The 23,508-nt window shown below is 43.6% G+C and overlaps 1 protein-coding gene across 12 annotated transcripts in view; it reads right to left on the reverse strand.

Moving 5' to 3' along the window:
- The window catches only part of nedd4l (NEDD4 like E3 ubiquitin protein ligase), a 101,934-nt gene that overhangs the window by 934 nt on the left and 77,492 nt on the right, over window positions 1–23,508 (reverse strand). For 10 of the 12 annotated variants that reach the window (XM_041885376.2, XM_041885375.2, XM_041885371.2 and 7 more), the window contains 13 exons: window positions 21,147–21,170; window positions 18,545–18,599; window positions 15,350–15,408; window positions 13,686–13,751; window positions 11,592–11,821; window positions 9,389–9,510; window positions 9,150–9,220; window positions 7,403–7,572; window positions 3,731–3,791; window positions 3,346–3,405; window positions 2,000–2,107; window positions 483–579; window positions 229–301 (listed from right to left, as the gene is read on the reverse strand). In XM_041885376.2, coding sequence (XP_041741310.2) covers window positions 229–301; window positions 483–579; window positions 2,000–2,107; window positions 3,346–3,405; window positions 3,731–3,791; window positions 7,403–7,572; window positions 9,150–9,220; window positions 9,389–9,510; window positions 11,592–11,821; window positions 13,686–13,751; window positions 15,350–15,408; window positions 18,545–18,599; window positions 21,147–21,170 — 1,196 coding nt within the window. The remainder of the gene's footprint in view (window positions 1–228; window positions 302–482; window positions 580–1,999; window positions 2,108–3,345; window positions 3,406–3,730; window positions 3,792–7,402; window positions 7,573–9,149; window positions 9,221–9,388; window positions 9,511–11,591; window positions 11,822–13,685; window positions 13,752–15,349; window positions 15,409–18,544; window positions 18,600–21,146; window positions 21,171–23,508) is intronic. The other 2 variants (XM_041885377.2, XM_041885370.2) reach the window with 1 other exon arrangement.

Here is a 23,508-nt window from a genome sequence, read left to right on the forward strand (position 1 = left end):
TAATGTTATATTAACACAGGGCAAAATAATGGGAATACACTCAAATAAAACAGACTAGAAATTGTAGAATAGTAAAATATCATGCCGACAACCCATAGAAAACATACAATGTGAAATGTTCATGTTTCACAAATTTAATGGTCACTACTTCATAAAAGCAGTTAAACCAGACCAATCCACTACAGATTTAATGAACTGTAGGATCATCTGATTGCATACAATACATACCAGGTGTGTGCTCTGGGAAGCTTATCAGGTGTTCCCCACTGCTCAATTGTGAACAGCTGAGGCCCATTGGAACCTGACATGACGTGGGGGAAGACAGAAGTGGTACTAAACATACAGTACTAGTGACTTTGGTCAAGACAGTTATGGATGGAACACAGAGGTGTACTATTGGGCTGTACACTGCTGTTACTACACAGCCATATTCATAAACAGCTATCCTAGCACACTGTAACCATAGTGTAGCATTCTCTCACCATAGAGTTCAGCAAAGCCATTCATAGGGACTCTGGATGTCCCGGTGACAAACTGAAGCAGACGGATCCTCTTCTCAGCATCCATCAGCAGGACAGCCTGCAGGGTGGGACACACAGGACTAAACACATTAGGATGTTGAACTGGACAGACATTCATTTCAATACAATTATTCATCCCCTCAGGTGGGTTCTAGGTTTCACTGAGGTGACTCATTCCAGGTGTAGGCCTTCAACTTCTAATGAGACAAACATGTGTGTCTGAAGCTAACAAGCAAAACAATCTCCCAAAAGGACCTTGGGGCACATGACACTATCCTGTATAGACAGAAGCTGTTTAAACCAGTCCTCTGAATCAGCTCATCTGACCCTATGTGGGTTCTACTCTGTTGTGTATCACAGTGTGTGTGTGTGTGTGTGTGTGTGTGTGTGTGTAAAGTGCTGGTAGTATAACCAGGCCCAGTACTACTCTGTTGTGTATCACAGTGTGTGTGTAAAGTGCTGGTGGCCCCAGACAGAGTGACAGGGCTGATAACCAGGCCCAGTACTACTCTGTTGTGTATCACAGTGTGTGTGTGTAAAGTGCTGGTGGCCCCAGACAGAGTGACAGGGCTGATAACCAGGCCCAGTACTACTCTGTTGTGTATCAGTGTGTGTGTGTAAAGTGCTGGTGGCCCCAGACAGAGTGACAGGGCTGATAACCAGGCCCAGTACTACTCTGTTGTGTATCAGTGTGTGTGTGTAAAGTGCTGGTGGCCCCAGACAGAGTGACAGGGCTGATAACCAGGCCCAGTACTACTCTGGCCTACTCTTTTATCACAGCAAACATGGCTGTTTTAAACCAAACAGACTTTGATCTTCAAACGCTACACAGGTTTTGGCCCCAAAATTATTCACTACTGTATCAACTGAGTGATACATGTAGTTTATGTTGTAGCATGTAACTCACAGGTAATTATTTCCTTCTCTGAGACATCCCATTAATGATTGGTAACAACAACTGGTGGTCTGAGTAGTTCAGTGTTTCTCCTGCAGGATGTTAACCTACCCATACAGATAATGTTTCATTAGGATTGATGGTAACCTTTCACACACATTGCTGGGCTAAACATAGGTGTGTGAGTGTGAGTGCGTGTGAGAGAGAGAGATGGTGAGTGAGGGACGGTGAGAGACAGAGAGAGAGACGGTGAGTGAGTGAGAGAGAGCGTGAGTGAGAGAAAGAGGGTGAGAGAGAGAGAGGGTGAGAGAAAGAGAGAGAGAGGGTGAGAGAAAGAGAGAGAGAGGGTGAGAGAGAGAGAGAGAGCGAGACGGTGAATGAGAGAAAGAGTGACAGAGCGAGACGGTGAGTGAGTGAGAGAGAGCGTGAGTGAGAGAAAGAGGGTGAGAGAGAGAGAGGGTGAGAGAAAGAGAGAGAGAGAGAGAGACGGTGAATGAGAGAATGAGTGACAGAGCGAGACGGTGAGTGAGACAGAGAGGGTGAGTGAGACAGAGAGGGTGAGTGAGAGAGAGGCCTGTCTTACCTTCCAGAACCATTGTATAACTGGGTGGTTAGGGCAGTATCCATTCTTGTAGACAGTGTGTTGTCTCCAGTCATTCACATCCACGTCACCCAGACCACACATCAACAGCTAGGGAAAACACACAACACCAATATAAAAGACCACTATAAGTCACATACTGGCCAACTAACATACAGAAATGATGCGCTCAGAATAATATTGGAGATCACTCTTTTCTAGAGAACATAGGTTAGGTATTAAGAATCATCATCATTCTGGGTTTAGACCGTTAGACAACAGAGACAGAGAAACAGAAACCCATGGTTCCCTTAGCCTAGACACACAGCCTACAGGGTTGTTCCAGGCTGCTATTTCAGCAAGCCATGACACCCACCATCTCAGATTGTTCTGAAATGGTTTCTGTAGTTAGAAACAGAGAAGATAAGCATTCCAGCAACATTATTTAGTTGAAAGAAATGAAGCTAGTTGATTGCACCCAAATTGCCCATTTCAATTTACAGGATTAATATAACATTCAATAAATATAGTACCCAACATCTGATTTGCACAAAAACCTATTCTTAACAATGATTAAGATGTGAGGAACCAAAATAAATGGGCAAAGAAAATAATGTTGCAGAAATGTTTATCTTATTTGTTTCTAACTACAGAAACAATTTCAGATGGTCGGTGTCAAAACCTTTTTGAGGTGGAACGATCCTACAGTCACAGACAGACAGAAACTTAGCCTACAGTCACAGACAGAAACGTAGCCTACAGTCACAGACAGAAACGTAGCCTACAGTCACAGAAAGAAACTTAGCCTACAGTCACAGACAGAAACTTAGCCTACAGTCACAGACAGAAACGTAGCATACAGTCACAGACAGAAACGTAGCCCACAGTCAGACAGAAAAGTAGCCTACAGTTACAGACAGAAACGTAGCCTACAGTAACAGACAGAAACGTAGCCTACAGTCACAGACAGAAACTTAGCCTACAGTCACAGATTGAATGAAATTTAGCCTACAGTCACAGATTGAATGAAATTTAGCCTACAGACACAGATTGAATGAAACTTAGCCTACAGACACAGAAACAAGAGAGTGCTTTATCTGCCATAGACATAAATTAGAGCAGGAATGCGAAAGTTAAACTCAACCACAATAATTAATTATGTTGGTTTTCTGTTTTAGCAATACACTTTGAAGTGAAACTACATCTAAATCTATTTATTGGTGCGACAACGTTTGAAAATGTTGTTTCAGAACTGACAATGAACCACGTGACCGAGCATATGAATAAGTCAGGGTAAATCCAACACGTTGAAGATGACAAAACAACAACAACAAACAATAATACTGTACTTCTAGCTCATTTTCATCAAATATCTTGATGAGGTCGATGAGAGTGAGTTCAGTGAATCCCTGTTGGACAAAAGAGGGGGAAATAAAATCAGTAATCACATACTACCCAATGTTGAACAGCTATTGGAGTGATTACATGCAAGATTTACTCAAACTACAGTTGCTACAGGTACATCCTTTTCATTGAACAAAAATCAGGAAGTTTTTATCTGCAGTACGATGGCTATATAATAAAGCTAAAAACCTCCAGATGGTCTTTCTAAAGATGGTGTCTCTACACTTCAAAACAAGGCCTGTTGACCTATTGGTCTGGGTGCAAAGCATTTTGCTTTACTGCCACCAAATGACAAGAGGCATTACTGCACACAGTTAAAGCAACACCCACCTCCAAAAAGGCATTCATCTGTTTCTGGACCCGGTTCACAAACCGCCACTGAATAACAAGACTGTTTGAAGACAGAACAAATTATTAGAACAAACCTAGATACTAGTTGGATGGCGTACCATCATATCATGACAAATCCATAATCTACAAAGAATGACAATGCCTTTTTAACCCTTTACACTTGTGGGAATTGGCCTATATGGATAGGGCCAAAATGTTTCTCACAGAAGAAATATGGAATGCATAAGCATGGTAGCAATTGAAAGGGAACCATTTGGAGATTATGGGAAAATGATTAGACTGCATTTACATTTACGTCATTTAGCAGATGCTCTTATCAAGAGCGACTTACAAATTGGTGCATTCACCTTATGATAGCCAGTGGGACAACCACTTTACAATATTTTTTATTTATTTTTCTCTTTGGGGTGGGGTAAGGGGGGGGTAGAAGGATTACTTTATCCTATCCCAGGTATTCCTTAAAGAGGTGGGGTTTCAAGTGTCTCCGGAAGGTGGTGAGTGACTCTGCTGTCCTGGCGTCGTGAGGGAGCTTGTTCCACCATTGGGGTGCCAGAGCAGCGAACAGTTTTGACTGGGCTGAGCGGGAACTGTGCTTCCGCAGAGGTAGGGGGGCCAGCAGGCCAGAGGTGGATGAACGCAATGCCCTCGTTTGGGTGACTAAAGGTGAGGACACAACCGTTCACCTGAAACAAGACTGAATGCACAAATTATGCTGTTTATTTTATGTGCATTTTACATTTACTGTACTTTTCGCTGCATTTGTTGATAACGGAATCTGAAAATACTCTGGATACATCCAGTTACATGATAAGAATATTCCTGGATAATGTGGGGGTAGGTGCAACATCAGACCAAAAAAATGACAAGGGTTTGAGTGAGAGGTCTAACTGGTGTCTCCAAGTGGCAACACCTCTCCAAATTGTGCACAGTTCGTAAGTCATTTCAATGCACTTTTATGACTAAAAGAAAAGTATTCAACTATATAAGGTGTTTTTTTTTAGCTGTGCCGTTGAGAACCTAGAGCAAGCACACTGGTAGTTTTCACATACAGTATATGTATACAGGGCATTCGGAAAGTATTCAGATCCCTTGACTCTTTCCACATTTTGTTACATTACAGCCTTATTCTAAAATGTATTAAATACAAATGTTTCCTCATCAATCTACCCACAATACCTATAATGACAAAGCGAAAACAGGTTTTTAGAAATGTTTGCAAATGTATTAAAAATACAAAACAGAAATACCTTATTTACATAAGTATTCAGACCCTTTGCTATTAGACTTGAAATTGAGCTCAGGTGCGTTCTGTTTCCATTGATCATCCTTGAGATGTTTCTACATCTTGATTAGAGTCCACCTGTGGTAAATTCAATTGATTGGACATGATTTGGAAAGGCACACACCTGTCTATATAAGGTCCCACAGTTGACAGTGCATGTCAGAGCAAAAACCAAGCCATGAGGTCTAAGGAATTGTCCATAGAGCTCCGAGACAGGATTGTGTTGAGGGACAGATCTGGGGAAGGGTAACAAAACATCTCTGCAGCATTGAAGGTCCCCAAGAACACAGTGGCCTCCATCATTCTTAAATGGAAGAAGTTTGGAACCACCAAGACTTTTCCTAGAGCTGGCCACTCAGCCAAACTGAGCTATCGGGGGAGAAGGGCCTTGGTCAGGGAGGTGACCAAGAACCCGATGGTCACTCTGACAGAGCACCAGAGTTCCTATGTGGAGATGGGAGAGCCTTCCAGAAGGACAACCATCTCTGCAGCACTCCACCAATCAAGCCTTTATGGTAGAGTGGCCAGACCGAAGCCACTCCTCAGGGAAAAGCACATGACAGCCCGCTTGGAGTTTGCCAAAAGGCACCTAAAGACTCTCAGACCATGAGAAACAAGATTCTCTCCTCTGATGAAACCAAGATTGAACTCTTTGGCCTGAATGCCAAGCGTCACGTCTGGAGGAAACCTGTCACCATCCCTACGGTGAAGCATGGTGGTGGCAGTATCATGCTGTGGGGATGTTTTTCAGCGGCAGGGACTGGGAGACTAGTCAGGGTCGAGGGAAAGATGAACGGAGCAAAGTGCAGAGAGATCCTTGACGAAAACCTGCTCCAGAGCGCTCAGGACCTCAGAATGGGGCGAAGGTTCACCTTCCAAGAGGACAACAACCCTAAGCACACAGCCAAGACAACGCAGTAGTGGCTTCGGGACAAGTCTCTGAATGTCCTTGAGTGGCCCAGCCAGAGCCCGGACTTGAACCCGATCTAACAACTCTGGAGATACCTGAAAATAGCTGTGCAGCAACGCTCTCCATCCAACCTGACAGAGCTTGACAGGATCTGCAGAGAAGAATGGGAGAAACTCCCCAAATACAAGTGTGCCAAGCTTGTAGCATCATACCCAAGAAGACTCGATGTTGTAATCGCTGCCAAAGGCGCTTCAACAAAGTACTGAGTGAAGGGTCTGAATACTTTATTTTTTTATTAGCAAAAATGTCTAGATACCGGTTTTTGCTTTGTCAATATGGGATATTGTGTGTAGATTGATGAGGGAAAAAAACAATTTAATCAATTTTAGAATAAGGCTGTAAAGTAACAAAATGTGGAAAAATTCAAGGGGTCTGAATACTTTCCGAAGGCACTGTATATATAGTTTGTTTGGAACACAACCCTGCATCCCGCCATCAAACAATTATTTCGCTACAAGCATTTAGCTACACCCGCAATAACATCTGCTAAACACATGTATGCGACCAATAACATTTGATTCACATCTGCTGTTTACGCAATCGAAAAATGGCCAATTATAAATCGCAATCTGTGTCAGATGGGCATCATTTGAAAACGTGTTCTATTGCCAACATGACACGCTAAATTGTAAAATAGGATCTTACAGTGTTAGGCTTTCACAGGGCAATTCAGAGAAACAGATCATCATTTTGGTGCGTATAGAAAGGACTCAGTCATGCGTGTATTCAGGTGTGTGTTCCTCTGCGATTTTCTTCACAACAAACAATTAATTCTGTTCAGAACAACCAAGGGTATGACGCCATGTCATCTTGTAACTGTATATCAAACATAGTGATCATAAACGTTGACACTGCATATTACATGGAAATGTGAAATGCAAATTTGGACTCACGGGTGTTTGGCTTGCATCAAAGTGGTATTTATTATAAATCCTCAACGTCTCATCTTTCAAAATACATTGAGTCCTCTTAAATTTACAGCATTTCCCTCAATCAGACAACAAAACATTCGCAAAAATTGCCCAATTAGCGGGAGGGATGGGGGCAACTTCTTGTCGTGCTCAATTTCAGAACGGCTGTCAGCCAAAACCAATACAGCAATGAAGCGTTGAGCCAGAGCTCTGACGTCATGTATAGCATGTTACTGTACAGCCACTGAGCTCTGACGTCATGTATAGCATGTTACTGTACAGCCATTGCGTTCCAATTTAGGTGCTTATCAGTGCCCAAATCTGCAATTTTCAACCCATATACAGGTACGAGTGTAAAGGGTTAATACCGACAAATGGCAAATAAACTTGAATATTGAGTCTTGAATCAGATTATTACAATATCCCAAGGGAAGTCCGTTACATAAACAAAAAGAATGTGCGTGATTCAAGACGAAAGGTCAACTTACTCGATGTATTCCATTTTGTTGTGGTTGGTGACCACCATATCACCACCACTGGGTTTCAGATCCACCTGGTACGTCTGTCCAAAGTTATCCTCATCGATACAGAACCGCAGATCTAGCTCAGTAGGATCATTCTCCAGGATCCACTTCAGAGAGTTGTAGTATTCACTGTCCTACAAGGTCAAAGTGGTGGGGAAACAAAGACATGACATATGTGTGTGTGTGTGTGTGTGTGTGTGTGTGTGTGTGTGTGTGTCAAACTACCTTCTAGATTGAAGTCTGACCCCACTCAATTTGTATGCTTCTGAAGCTGTTGTTTCTGGCTAGACACTTTTTAATCTCCTAACTCCAGCAGTGGTGTAAAGTACATAAGTAAAAATACTTTCAAGTACTACTTAAGTAGTTTTTTTGGGGTATCTGTACTTTACTATTTATATTTTTGACTACTTTTACTTCACTACATTCCTAAAGAAAATAATGTACTTTTTACTCCATACATTTTCCCTGACACCCAAAAGTACTCGTTACATTTTGAATGTTTAGCAGGACAGGAAAATGGTCTAATTCACGCACATATCAAGAGAACATCACTGGTCGTCCCTACAGCCTCTGATCTGGCAGGCTCACTAAATACACATGCTTCGTTTGTAAATGATGTCTGAGTGTTGGAGTAAACGATGTCTGAGTGTTGGAGTAAATTATGTCTGAGTGTTGGAGTAAACGATGTCTGAGGGTTGGAGTAAATGATGTCTGAGGGTTGAAGTAAATGATGTCTGAGTGTTGGAGTAAATGATGTCTGAGAGTTGGAGTAAATGATGTCTGAGAGTTGGAGTAAATGATGTCTGAGTGTTGGAGTAAATGATGTCTGAGAGTTGGAGTAAATGATGTCTGAGAGTTGGAGTAAATGATGTCTGAGTGTTGGAGTAAACAATGTCTGAGAGTTGGAGTAAATGATGTCTGAGAGTTGGAGTAAATGGTGTCTGAGGGTTGGAGTAAATGATGTCTGAGTGTTGGAGTAAATGATGTCTGAGAGTTGGAGTAAATGATGTCTGAGAGTTGGAGTAAATGATGTCTGAGAGTTGGAGTAAATGATGTCTGAGCGTTGGAGTAAATGGTGTCTGAGTGTTGGAGTAAATGATGTCTGAGAGTTGGAGTAAATGATATCTGAGAGTTGGAGTAAATGATGTCTGAGAGTTGGAGTAAATGGTGTCTGAGTGTTGGAGTAAATGATGTCTGAGTGTTGGAGTAAATGATGTCTGAGAGTTGGAGTAAATGATGTCTGAGCGTTGGAGTAAATGGTGTCTGAGTGTTGGAGTAAATTATGTCTGAGTGTTGGAGTAAATGATGTCTGAGTGTTGGAGTAAATGATTTCTGAGTGTTGGAGTAAATGATGTCTGAGTGTTGGAGTAAATGATGTCTGAGTGTTGGAGTAAATGGTGTCTGAGTGTTGGAGTAAATGATGTCTGAGAGTTGGAGTAAATGGTGTCTGAGTGTTGGAGTGTGCCCCTGGCTATCCGTCAATTTAAAAAAAAACAAGAAAATCATGCCGTCTGGTTTGCTTAATAGAAAGAATTTGAAAATGATTTATACTTTTGATACTTACGTATATTTTAGCAATTACATTTACTTTTGATACTTAAGTATATTTCAAACCAAATACTTTTAGACTTTTACTTAAGTAGTATTTTACTGGGTGACTTTTATTTGAGTCATTTTCTATTAAGGTATCTTTACTTTTAAAGGGCCTCACCACTGACTCCATGTCTTTCAGTGTGATCTGTTTCCCCAGCATCATCTTGTAGAACGGTCTGATGAAGAAGCCTGAAGAGAGGAGACAAGACAACGTTCAATCAGACCTGGGATCAAAAGATAAAAACTCACTAAACTGACAATCAAAGACCTATTCTATTGTCTACGGTCTTGTGATGATTGTAAAATAATTTTGCATAAATACCAGAGCTTCTGATATACAAGAGAAGCTCATCTTACCATCCAATAGCTTCCCATGGAACACTGCCATCCCTGCCACCCGACCAATGAACTTGAAGTATGAGAGGTGGTCCTCGTTACACAGCCCAGAGTTAGGGTTGATCTGTAGTGTGTAGTTATCTCTGCAGAGACAACAGACAGAGGTTAGGGGTCAGATATGAAATGTGGCACACATGACCAAACTCATTTCCACATGTGGGACAATAAAGTTGATCTAACAGGGCCTGAAACTGACTTTTTGGTCCACCAGCCACTCAGATTTTTTACCAGCCCAATTGTTTTGCACCATTATTACACTAAAAACAAAAACAACTCCGGATGAACATGCATTGTAATGTTTCTAAAATAATAAATGTATTACTAGTAAGTTGTGGTATATTACTCAATTTAAATGTTTTGCGACCCAAGTCTTTTAACTAAAATATCACAGATGACAGCTGCCCATTTAAGGGCGGGAGGTTACCGTGGCAACAAGGGCACTCGAGTCGTCAGTGCCAGTGTGCATGTGAGATAGAGAATCTGACCAGTAGCCGTCAGTGCCAGTGTGCATGTGAGATAGAGAATCTGACCAGTAGCCGTCAGTGACAGTGTGCATGTGAGATAGATAATCTGACCAGTAGCCATCAGTGACAGTGTGCATGTGAGATTGAGAATCTGACCAGTAGACGTCAGTGACAGTGTGCATGTGAGATAGAGAATCTGACCAGTAGCCGTCAGTGACGGTGTGCATGTGAGATAGAGAATCTGACCAGTAGCCGTCAGTGACAGTGTGCATGTGAGATAGAGAATCTGACCAGTAGCCGTCAGTGACAGTGTGCATGTGAGATAGAGAATCTGACCAGTAGCCGTCAGTGACAGTGTGCATGTGAGATAGAGAATCTGACCAGTAGCCGTCAGTGACAGTGTGCATGTGAGATAGAGAATCTGACCAGTAGCCGTCAGCCGATGTGTCTTTGCTAGCAGTAGAAGCAAACTCAAACATTGAAAAACAACCAAACTTGTGAACAAAACAATGTAAATTGCCAAGAAACACGAGGACAAAGTCTCACTTCAGTAGACTTAAATAAATGAGATCAACTTTAACGCCTGTGTGCAGCGCATCTAAAGATATATCTCCAGAACTTGAATCACAGCTCCCCAGCCAGGCAGGCTAACGTATATTATAGGACTCGTAGCTAGTTCTGTGTGTGACTAGCTACCAGCTATGAAACAAATTGACAGAAACACCTTGAAAACAGCTACTGCAGCATTTATTTTGCTATAAATCAGCTTATACTTCTAACTACATTTTTATTCGCTGACGCAAGTGAAATGCTTGCACTGTGGAGCCCTGACCACCCGCCACGTGGCTGGTGAAATAGACATCTTACCCGCCAATGGCAAAATCTACCCGCATTTGACAGGTGGCGGGTGTTAATTTTAGGCCCTGGTATCTAATCTAACCAATCAAATCAATGCTTACATGCTAGGACAGAAGTCACTTCCTAAGGCCAGGATTAAGAGTTGTTTGGGAGATGGTCAGAAAAGTCAATGGAGAAAGAAACAGGAATGTGCAAACTTCCCTTTTGGGTCAAATGTCCCTGACTGTAAGGCTGGAAATGGTCTATGTTCTGTTATTGTGTGGAAAGCATTGGTTTTCAGGAAGCCAGAGTGAATGAGAGGAAAAGGCAGACCATAAAAACTAGAGGAAATTGTCTGTGTGTCTTTTCATGACAATCTCTAGAATTTCTCGCTGCGTTTTTAGAAAATAGACCTGTTGTCCGCGAGGGTACAGCACGTATTTATTTAATTGATTTCTTATGTTTCTTCCAAAATTAATAACAGTTGGGAGTATTAATGGTATTATAAGCAATTGTACATAATTTTTCACAATGCTAACTGTAAATAATAATAGGCCTTTCATTTGTTACATTCACTGCTAAAATGGACAAAATTTGACTGCCAAGATATTTTAGGTATAAAAAAATAATAATCTGTGACTCCGCAAAATGGTGGTCCTCAAGAGCTTTTGATTATGATTTTGTGGTCCATGGAATGGAAAAGGTTGAGAAGCACAGCAGCAAAGTGCTCTGCACACCACATAATTCGTATCTTCCTCAGCTGCCATTACCAAACTGCACCGACAAACAAGAAATGTGCACATTTTCATTTGTACTTCTGTAGGTTTCTATAACTGGTGGTCAATGATAGAGACAGTACATACGTGGCTGAATATTCGAAGAGTCCATAGTATGGGTTGAACATCTCTTTAGACAACAGGAAGAACCACTCCCTGGCCACACCTCCGTAGTCCAGCCCCTTCTCTGACTCAAACTCGATCCAGAGGCGGGCCTTCAGGATGTCTGGTCTCTTCAGAGACATGATGCGGCGGTACGACTCCTCAAAGATGTTGGTCCTGTGCAGCTTCATCTCAAACCTGTTAGGGATGTCCGCCTGGGGATACAATAGAATCAAATATATCATCCGCTCATCCAGTGTTCCTAAAGGGAATACACACAAAAATACAGGTCTACTCTAAAAAGGAGTTAGACAGTTTATTTAAATTGACTTCACTTAAGTATTATTTATCTGTACAGGGGATGGATGGTTGTTCATACACAAACAGTGGTTCTAACCAGGGAACACACAGAGAGAAACAAGAAGACAGATTTATCTTTAGATCAATGATAATTAGGATGGGTGAGGTAAGATAGTGGTTTTGCACTGAATATAAAACAACGTGCCCCATTTGACACTTTATTTACAGTGAATTAATTAAGAATTAATTCACAGCGTTGCTCAAAATGAAGGGTGTTGAAGGATATTTCATATACAGAGCATTGCAAAAGTATTCAGACCTCTTGGATTTCTTCACATTTTATTGCGTTACAAAGTGGGATTAAAATTGATTTAATTGTCATTTTTTGTCAATAATCTACACAAAATATTCTGTAATGTCTAAGTGGAAGAAAGATTCTAACATTTAAAAAAAAGATTAATAGAAATTAAATAACCAAAACATAGTCGTTGCATAATTATTCAGCTCCTTGAGTCAATACACATTATAATCACCTTTGGCAGCAATTACAGCGGAGAGTCTTTCTGGGTAAGTCAATAAGAGCTGTGTACACCTGGATTGTCCAATATTTGCCTATTATTTTATTTTTTAATCTTCAAGCTCTATCAAGGTGTTGGGGATCATGGCTAGACAGTAATTTCCAAATCTTGTCATAGATTTTCAAGCAGATTTAAGTCAAAACTGTAACTTGGCCACTCAGGAACATTCACTGTCTTCTTGGTAAGCAACTCCAGTGTAGATTTGGCCTTGTGCTGTAGGTTATTGTCCTGCTGAAAGGTGAATTCCTCTCCAGTCTCTGGTGTAATGCAGACTGAAGCAGGTTTTCCTCTAGGATTTTGCCTGTGCTTAGCTCTATCCAATTTATTTTTACCCTGAACAAATATTTGCCAATGTTAAACATACCCATACCATGATGCAGCCACCACCACCATGCTTGAAAATAAGGAGGCAGTCACTCAGTGATGTCTTATGTTGGATTTGGCTCAAACATTAGGCTTTGCATTTAGGCCAAAAAGTGTATTCCTTCGTGTTTTTTTGCCTTGTTGCATACAAGATGCAAGTATTGTGTATATTTATATTCTTCTTTTCATTTAGATCATTATTGTGGAGTCACTACAATGTTGTTGATCCATCCTCAGTTTTCTACCGTCACAGACATTGAACTATGTAGCTGTTCTAAAATAAACAATGCCCTCATGGTAACATCCCTGAGCAGTTTCATTCCTGTCCTGCAGCTCAGTTCAGAAGGACGACTATATCTTTGATGTGTCTGGGTGGTTTAATATATAATCCACTGCATAATTTTTTACTTGACCATGCTTAAAGAGATATTCAATGTCTGATTTGTTATTGTTACCCATCTACCAATCACTGCCCTTCTTTATGAGGCTTTTGAAAAGCTCCCTGGTCTTTGTAGTTCAATCTGTGCTTGAAATTCAATACTTGACTGATTGACCTTACAGATGTTGTATGTATGGAGGACAGAGGAAGGATTAGTCATTCAAACATCATGTTAACCCCTATTATTTCACACAGACTGAGATCACGTAATTTATGGGATTTGTTAAGCCACATTTTACTCCTGAACTAAAGTATTTTTTTGTAGATTGATGACAAAAAAAATTACAATTAAATCAAATGTAATCCCACTTTGTAAAACAATACATTTTTAACAATCCAAGGGGCCGGAATACTTTTGCAAAGCACTAAGATGTTGAGCAGCAACGTAACATTTCTTACCGGTTTCTTCAACTTCTTTCTGAAGTAATCATATTTCTGTTTGAATTCTCTGGAGTATGGCACAGCCTGCAATGGAACAAACAAGTGGCAGTCAGTCAATATAACGGTCTATTCTATAGAGAGAGAGTGGCTTATCTTGGTCATGAAAGAGAGTATCTTTGTAATGTGCAATACCCCATACAGCATCATGATGGTAACAGTATCTTTGCCTTCTGTTAAACCACAATACTGTATATGACGGTAACAGTATATTTGGGTCATAGAAAACCACCCATACTCACAGGCCCCGTCTACGCTATAGAGAGAAAGAGTGGCTTATCTTGGTTGTAAAAATCTTTGCCATGTACAATACTGTATATGATGGTGACAGCATAAAATTAGGAATTAGAATACTAGAATGGACATTAACCTTCTTATGATGGAATAACGTTCAGCCATTTTGGTCAGGGAGTTGGACAAACACGGTTTGCCAGTGCTGTGATGAGATATTGTAAAATGAATTTATCTGCACTATTAGTTTGTTAGCTAATATGCTAACATTCCATATAAACAACGCAGTCAATCCACTGCCATATACTGTCTGAAATGAGTTGATGATAGGACTTAGACAAGTTGTAAACATTTACATATATTTTAGAGGCTATTTATTCAGAAAATTGGTATAAAACCTGTATAAACTGTATTTATAATTATATGACAATATTTAAGGTTGACAATAATTATATTACACCATTTCTGATATCACACGCCTTACTTTAACAGGATTAAGCATCTACTGCCATTCATTCCAATTAGACTGGTTTGAGCACGCCCCCATTCTCATCGACGGGGCTGTAGTGGAACAGGTTGAGAGCTTCAAGTTCCTTGGTGTCCACATCACCAATGAACTATCATGGTCCAAACACACCAAGACAGTCGTGAAGAGGTCACGACAAAGCCTATTCCCCCTCAGGAGACTGAAAAGATTTTGCATGGGTCCTCAGATCCTCAAAAGGTTCTACAGCTGCACCACCGAGAGCATCCTGACTGGTTGCATCACCGCCTGGTATGGCAACTGCTCGGCCTCCGACCGCAAGGCACTACAGAGGGTAGTGCGTACGGCCCAGTACATCCCTGGGGCCAAGCTCCCAAGGACCACTATACCAGGCGTTGTCAGAGGAAGGCCCTCAAAATTGTCAAAGACACCCTAGTCATAGGCGGTACCAGAGTGCCAAGTCTAGGTCCAAAAGGCTTCTCAACAGCTTCTACCCCCAAGCCATAAGACTCCTTAACAGCTAATCATGGCTACCCGGACTATTTGCACTGCCCCCCACCCCATCTTTTTACGCTGCTGCTACTCTGTTAATTATTTATGCAGTCACTTTAACTCTACCCACATGTACATATTACCTCAACTACCTCAACTAGCCGGTGCCCCCGCACATTGACTCTGCACCGGTACCCCCCTGTATATATAGCCTCCCTACTGTTATTTTATTTTACTTCTGCTCTTTTTTTCTCAACACTTTTTTGTTGTTGTTTTATTTTACTTTTTTATTAAAAAATAAATGCGTTGTTGGTTAAGGGCTGTAAGTAAGCATTTCACGGTAATGTCAACACCTGTTGTAATGTCAACACCTGTGGGTGACAATATCTTTGCTTCGTAGTAAACTAGAGATACTCACAGGCCCTGTGATAGCGGGGCTCTGTAGACGAGGATCCTCCCATTGAGTGGCTTTGGTGTCTGAAGGTGACAAAATAACAGTCAGGAATATGGTTATACTGTATACTGTAATATACCATGACAAAGCAGTAGCAGAAACAAAATCCTCAAATTATTTTGTGTCATTTGTGAGTCAGTGAAATCCATTCCATCACTCACTCAATGAGTCAGTCAGCCACAACACTGAACGCTGATTGCAGACATCCTGCTTGTTAAATTGAGCACACTGTGAAGCATTGAATAATGAATGCAGGTAACCTGATACGTAAAGATTCAGAGGTACTGATCTATGAGGACAACATTCAGACAGATGGAGAGAGACAGACAGACAGACTAGCTCTACAGTGATACCCAGGACAGACGGAGAGAGAGAGAGAGAGACTAGCTCTACAGGGATACCCAGGTTCTTTCTGGATGAGGAAGGGGTTTAGGTGGTGGGCGTGGCAGGGGGCGTGGCGGGGTGTGGCAATGGGAAGATTGTAGAGGCCCCCATGTTGGTGGAGTAGAGACATTTTTTAAGCCAATTTCCTGCAATTCTACACATCTTACCATGGAGCTGAGAGAACATTTTGCAGTTTTAAAGCAAATTTCCTGCAATTCTATGCATTTTGCCATGGCGAATGCTGTGTTCTTTTTCTCAAACATAACAAAATCAATACAGCTAAATTAATTGGTTTGGGAATTTTCGATTCTCCCTCACTTTTATTTTGGTCATTGTTAGTTCTCAAAGATTATATTATTAAAAAATATAAAAAGGTCCATTATCTTTTATAGAACATTTTTATCTGGTTTTAGCAGTTTAAGATTACACTGAAAACGTTTTTCCATCCTGAAAACTAATACATTTGTGTGTATATATATATATATATATATATATATATATATATATATATATATATATATATATATATATATATATATATATATATATATATATATATATATAGTAAACAAAACATTAAGAACCTGCTCTTTCCATGACAGACTGACCAGGTGAATCCAGGTGAAATCTATGATCCCTTATTGATGCCACTTGTTAAATCCACTTCAATCAGTGTAGATGAAGGGGGGAGGAGACAGGTTAAAGAAGGATTTCTAAGCCTTGAGACAATTGAGACATGGATTGTGTATGTGTGCCATTCAGAGGGTGAATGGACAAGACAAAATATTTAAGTGCCTTTGAACAGGGTATGGTAGTAGGTGCCAGGTGCACCGGTTTGAGTGTGTCAAGAACTGCAACGCTGCTGGGTTGGTTTCCCTTGTAATAATAATAATAATAATAATATGCCATTTAGCAGAAGCTTTTATCCAACGCGACTTACAGTCATGTGTGCATAAATATTTACGTATGGGTGGTCCCGGGGATCGAACCCACTACCCTGGCGTTACAAGCGCCATGCTCTACCAATTGAGCTACAGAGGACCACATACATTGTGTATCAAGAATGGTCCACCACCCAAAAGACATCCAGCCAACTTGACACAACTGTGGGAAGCATTGGAGTCAACATGGGCCAGCATCCCGGTGGAACGCCTTTTCTAAAATTGATTAAATTGCTTTTTTCCCCTCATTAATCTACACACAATACCCCAGAATAACAAAGCAAAAACCAGTTTTTTTGACATTTTTGCAAATGTATTAAAAATTAAAACCTGAAATATCACATTTACATCAGTATTCAGACTCTTTACTCAGTACTTTGTTGAAGCACCTTTGGCAGCGATTACAGCCTTGAGTCTTCTTGGGTATGACGCTACAAGCTAGGCACACCTGTATTTGGGGAGTTTCTCCCATTCTTCTCTGCAGATCCGCTCAAGCTCTGTCAGGTTAGATGGGGGAGCATCGCTGCACAGCTTTTTTCAGGTCTCTCCAGAGATGTTAGATCGGGTTCAAGTCCGGGCTCTGGCTGGGCCACTCAGAGACCTGTCCCGAAGCCACACCTGCATTGTCTTGGCTGAGTGATTAGGGTCGTTGTCCTGTTGGAAGGTGAACCTTCGCCCCAGTCTGAGGTCCTGAGCGCTCTGGAGCAGGTTTTTATCAAGGATCTCTCTGCACTTTGCTCCGTCCCTGCCGCTGAAAAACATCCCCACAGCATGATGCTGCCACCACCATGCTTCACCGTAGGGATAGTGCCAGGTTTCCTCCTGACGTGACGCCTGGCATTCAGGCCAAAGAGCTCAATCTCGGTTTCATCAGACCAGAGAATCTTGTTTCTCATGTCCAATCAATTGCATTTACCAAAGGTGGACTCCAATGAAGTTGTAGAAACATCCAAGGATGATCAACTGAAACAGGAAGCACCTGAGCTCAATTTCGAGTCTCATAGCAAAGGGTCTTTAATAAGTGTGCAAACATTTCTACAAACCTGTTTTGACTTTGTCATTATGGGGTATTGTGTGCAGATTGATGAGGACAAACATTTATTTAATCCATTTTAGAGTAAGGCTGCAACGTAACAAAATGTGGAAAAAGTCAAGGGGTCTGAATACTTTCCGAATGCACTGTATATACTCACCACCCAGTTTATTATTAGGTACACCCATCTAGCACCAGGTTGGACCCCCCTTTGCTTCCAGAACAGCCTGAATTCTTTGGGGCATTCTAAAAGGTGTCGGAAACGTTTTGCCCACAGGACTGCCGCTGACTGGATTCATTTTGATTGTCGCATTATTCTCAGTAAACCCTAAACACTGCCGTCCGTTTCTGTGATCCTGGATGTGGCACGCCTGGCACCGACGATCATACCATGCTCAAAGTTGCTCAGGTCACTCGTTTTACCCATTCTAACGTTAAATCAAACAGTAACTGAAAGCCTCGATGCCTGTCTGCCGGCCACGTGACTAAATGTCTGTAGGAGCGATACATTTTCGTGAACGGGGTGGTGTACGTAATAAACTGGCTGATGAGTGTATTCTTATTAATTTTTACACTTTTTGGACTTAGGCAACCCGAAAAAACGCTTAGGGAGGTTAGTGAAGAGGATAGTGGTCCACAGGGATGGTAGTGATCCCAGGGACTTCAATGGCGGAAAAAGAGAGAGAGACACTGTCTGACTGTTTGAGAGGGGGAGAGAGAAATTCTTCAAGTATCCAAGAGAAAGAGATAGAAAACAATCAATACGTTAACACAGAAGAAAGGGAGAGCACTAGAACTTACTGTGGTCGATGTAGAAGGTCCTGCCGTCTGCATGCACCCGTTCCTCCCAGCCAGGCTAGAGAGCAGAGGAGAGAGCACAGTGAGTAACTGACTCAGACAGACGGGGGATGACAGACAGCAGGGAAGGAGTGACAGCAGTGACACCTGGTAATACCAGCACATCCATCCAGACCAGTACACCATCGATACAGTGACACTCCAGACCAGTACAGTACACCACCATCGACACAGTGACCACAGTGACACAGCGAGCCACAAACACACTGACTGTCAGTGGGACTGTGGGACAGAGCGGGCCAGGGGCGAGATTAGATTAGTCCACTAGCTTCAGTCTGACCCTGTCCCAGTCTCAGTCGGATAGAGAGACGGCGGTGTATCAGGAGGAAGACCACCATACCATTACCTTCGCTTCATATGGTGGAGACTGGGAAAATAAAGGGGAGGTCACTCACATCATGCAGCACACCAGAATAGAGTGGACAACTACCCTCTTCACTACCCTCCTTGAGGACCGCTACCCCCTTCACTAATCTCCCTGGGGACCACTACCCTCTTCACTACCCTCCTTGAGGACCGCTACCCCCTTCACTAATCTCCCTGGGGACCACTACCCTCTTCACTACTCTCCCTGGGGACCACTACCCTCTTCACTACCCTCCTTGAGGACCGCTACCCCCTTCACTAATCTCCCTGGGGACCACTACCCTCTTCACTAATCTCCCTGGGGACAACTACCCTCTTCACTACCCTCCTTGAGGACCGCTACCCCCTTCACTAATCTCCCTGGGGACCACTACCCTCTTCACTAATCTCCCTGGGGACCACTACCCTCTTCACTACTCTCCCTGGGGACCACTACCCTCTTCACTAATCTCCCTGGGGACCACTACCCTCTTCACTAATCTCCCTGGGGACCACTACCCTCTTCACTAATCTCCCTGGGGACCACTACCCTCTTCACTAATCTCCCTGGGGACCACTACCCTCTTCACTACTCTCCCTGGAGACCACTACCCTCTTCACTACCCCCCCTGGGGACCACTACCCTCTTCACTAATCTCCCTGGGGACCACTACCCTCTTCACTACTCTCCCTGGGGACCACTACCCTCTTCACTACCCCCCCTGGGGACCACTACCCTCTTCACTACCCTCCCTGGGGACCACTACCCTCCCTGGGGACCACTACCCTCCCTGGGGACCGCTACCCTCCCTGGGGACCGCTACCCTCTTCACTACCCTCCCTGGGGACCGCTACCCTCTTCACTACCCTCCCTGGGGACCGCTACCCTCTTCACTACCCTCCCTGGGGACCGCTACCCCCTTCACTACCCTCCCTGGGGACCGCTACCCCCTTCACTACCCTCCCTGGGGACCACTACCCTCCCTGGGGACCGCTACCCTCTTCACTACCCTCCCTGGGGACCGCTACCCTCTTCACTACCCTCCCTGGGGACCGCTACCCCCTTCACTACCCTCCCTGAGGACCGCTACCCCCTTCACTACCCTCCCTGGGGACCACTACCCTCCCTGGGGACCATTACCCTCTTCACTACCCTCCCTGGGGACCACTACCCTCCCTGGGGACCGCTACCCACTTCACTACCCTCCCTGGGGACCACTACCCTCCCTGGGGACCGCTACCCTCTTCACGACCCTCCCTGGGGACCGCTACCCTCTTCACGACCCTCCCTGGGGACCGCTACCCTCTTCACTACCCTCCCTGGGGACCACTACCCCCTTCACTACCCTCCCTGGGGACCACTACCCTCCCTGGGGACCACTACCCTCTTCACGACCCTCCTTGGGGAGCACTACCCTCTTAACGACCCTCCCTGGGGAGCACTACCCTCTTCACGACCCTCCCTGGGGAGCACTACCCTCTTCACGACCCTCCCTAGGGACCACGACCCTCCCTGGGGACCACGACCCTCCCTGGGGACCACGACCCTCTTCACGACCTTCCCTAGGGACCACGACCCTCCCTGGGGACCACAACCCTCTTCACGACCCTCCCTGGGGAGCACTACCCTCTTCACGAACCTCCCTGGGGAGCACTACCTTCTTCACGACCCTCCCTGGGGAGCACTACCTTCTTCACGACCCTCCCTGGGGAGCACTACCCTCTTCACGACCCTCCCTGGAGAGCACTACCCTCTTCACAACCCTCCCTGGAGAACACTACCCTCTTCACTACCATCCCTGCGGACCACTACCCTCCCTGCGGACCACTACCCCCTCCACTATCCTCCCAGACACTGAACATTGTGCAGTCTGGGGGGCCTGAGTGGGGGCTTGGGGACTCTGATGGAGAATGAGAAGGGGGTGATGGGGGGACGAGCATAGAGAGAGGAGGGGGGGAGCGATGGGGTGTGGGTGAGACAACACAGTCATCCAACCATCATGCCAGTTATGAGAGAGAGATAGAGAGTGCAGTCTGCAGCACGGGGCACAGGGCAGGCAGTCACAGTAAGACAAGGCAGGCAGAGGGAGGCTGCGCTGTACGGTTGCATAGTCTGCAGCACGGGGCACAGGGCAGGCAGTCACAGTAAGACAAGGCAGGCAGAGGGAGGCTGCGCTGTACGGTTGCATTCAGCACCAACCTCCTCTGGTAGGTTTGGTAGGGTCTGCCAGTAAGACGGGCGTGGCACATAAGACGTCCCCCCCCCCACGCCATGGAGAGAACAGAGAGAAAACAAAAACACCACTACTGCCAGGAAGCCTCATTTCATTTAGAAGAATAAGGGGTGTAGCTACATGTCAAGTGTGTGCATCCTCCTCGAAGTGGTTTTCAAATTGTGAGAATTGCTTATACCTATTACTTATACGTATGGATGTAACGATTCACTGATAAGCATCGGTCCCAGGTTCAAATGTTCAAGATATGAGTGCATCGTTCTGCGTTACCCCAAACCGATCCAAATGTAGCATGCATCGGTCAGGAAATAGACTCAAACGTTACGAATTGCCGGTTCACTTTTTAGTTTAAAAAAAGTATTACTTTCTTTCAACCTTCAGAAAATACCTTATATTTTGTGACAACTGCGTCCTCTCCTTCAGTGTCAAACTAAGCATGTTGACAGTCATTGATCTACAAGCCATTTTGCCGAACAACCCCAGGCAGTATCAGTAGCCTCGTCAAACTGCACGCTGACCAACGAGAGGTAGGCCTATTCCTGATCTGGCACATCTGCTCGTCACCTTCAGCATTCAAATGTTTGTATAATGATCTGCGCGGAATTAGGCTTAATTAGTTGAGTGACAACCAATGTAATTTGCTAGGTTATTTTTTATCAAATGCACGGCTGAAAATAGTGTTTTACCGGAATAAAAGTAGCCTTAAAAATGAAAGCTAGAGACTACAGTCATCTGCCTATACATGCTGATCTGGGCTTATATTAGATTCTATTTGGATTGTTCAGGTTCACCATCAGCAATAGTTTTGGTAGTTTTGCTTGAAACAATCAGTATATATGGTCATTTTTAGATATACAGGGTATATAAAGTTATAGTAGATGACCAGTTTCCCCCCCTAACATCCCCCTAACTGATAGTGGGGTGGTAGATGCCCAGTTTCCCCCCCTAACTGATAGTGGGGTGGTAGATGCCCAGTTTCCCCCCCTAACTGATAGTGGGGTGGTAGATGCCCAGTTTCCCCCCCTAACTGATAGTGGGGTGGTAGATGCCCAGTTTCCCCCCCTAACTGATAGTGGGGTGGTAGATGCCGAGTTTCCCCCCCTAACTGATAGTGGGGTGGTAGATGCCCAGTTTCCCCCCCTAACTGATAGTGGGGTGGTAGATGCCCAGTTTCTCTTATGGTCTACATACACCATAGACATATAGAGTTGAAGTCGGATGTTTACATACACTTTAGCCAAATACATTTAAACTCAGTTTTTCACAATTCCTGACATTTAATCCTAGTAAAGATTCCCTGTCTTCGGTCAGTTAGGATCACCACTTTATTTTAAGAATGTGAAATGTCAGAATAATAGTAGAGAATGATTTATTTCAGCTTTTATTTATTTCATCACATTCCCAGTGGGTCAGAAGTTTACATACACTCAAATCAGTATTTGGTAGCATTGCCTTTAAATTGTTTAACTTGGGTCAAACGTGTCGGGTAGCATTCCACATGCTTCCCACAATAAGTTGGGTGAATTTTGGCCCATTCCTCCTGACAGAGCTGGTGTAACTGAGTCAGGTTTGTAGGCCTCCTTGCTCGCACATGCTTTTTCAGTTCTGCCCACACATATTCTATAGGATTGAGGTCAGGGCTTTGTGATGGCCACTCCAATACCTTGACTTTGTTGTCCTTAAGCCATTTTGACACAACTTAGGAAGTATGCTTGGGGTCATTGTCCATTTGGAATACCCATTTGCGACCAAGCTTTAACTTCCTGACTGATGTCTTGAGATGTTGCTTCAATATATCCACATAATATTCCTTCCTCATGATGCCTCCTGTAGAAAAGCACCCTCACAGCATGATGCTGCCACCCCCGTGCTTCACGGTTGGGATGGTGTTCTTCGGCTTGCAAGCTCCCCCTTTTTCCTCCAAACATAACAATGGTCATTATGGCCAAACAGTTCTATTTTTGTTTCATCAGACCAGAGGACATTTCTCCAAATGTACGATCTTTGTCCCCATGTGCAGTTGCAAACCGTAGTCTGGCTTTTTTATGGCGGTTTTGGAGCAGTGGCTTCTTCCTTGCTGAGTGGCCTTTCAGGTTATGTCGATATAGGACTCATTTTACTGTGGATATAGATACTTTTGCACCTGTTTCCTCCAGCATCTTCACAAGGTCCTTTGCTGTTGTTCTGGGATTGATTTGCACCAAAGTACGTTAATCTCTAGGAGACAGAATGTGTCTCCTTCCTGAGCGGTATGACAGCTGCGTGGTCTCATGGTGTTTATACTTGCGTACGATTGTTTGTACAGATGAATGTGGTACCTTCAGGCGT

This window comes from Coregonus clupeaformis, chromosome 9 (assembly GCF_020615455.1).
Source record: "Coregonus clupeaformis isolate EN_2021a chromosome 9, ASM2061545v1, whole genome shotgun sequence".
Taxonomy (NCBI): Eukaryota; Metazoa; Chordata; class Actinopteri; order Salmoniformes; family Salmonidae; genus Coregonus; species Coregonus clupeaformis.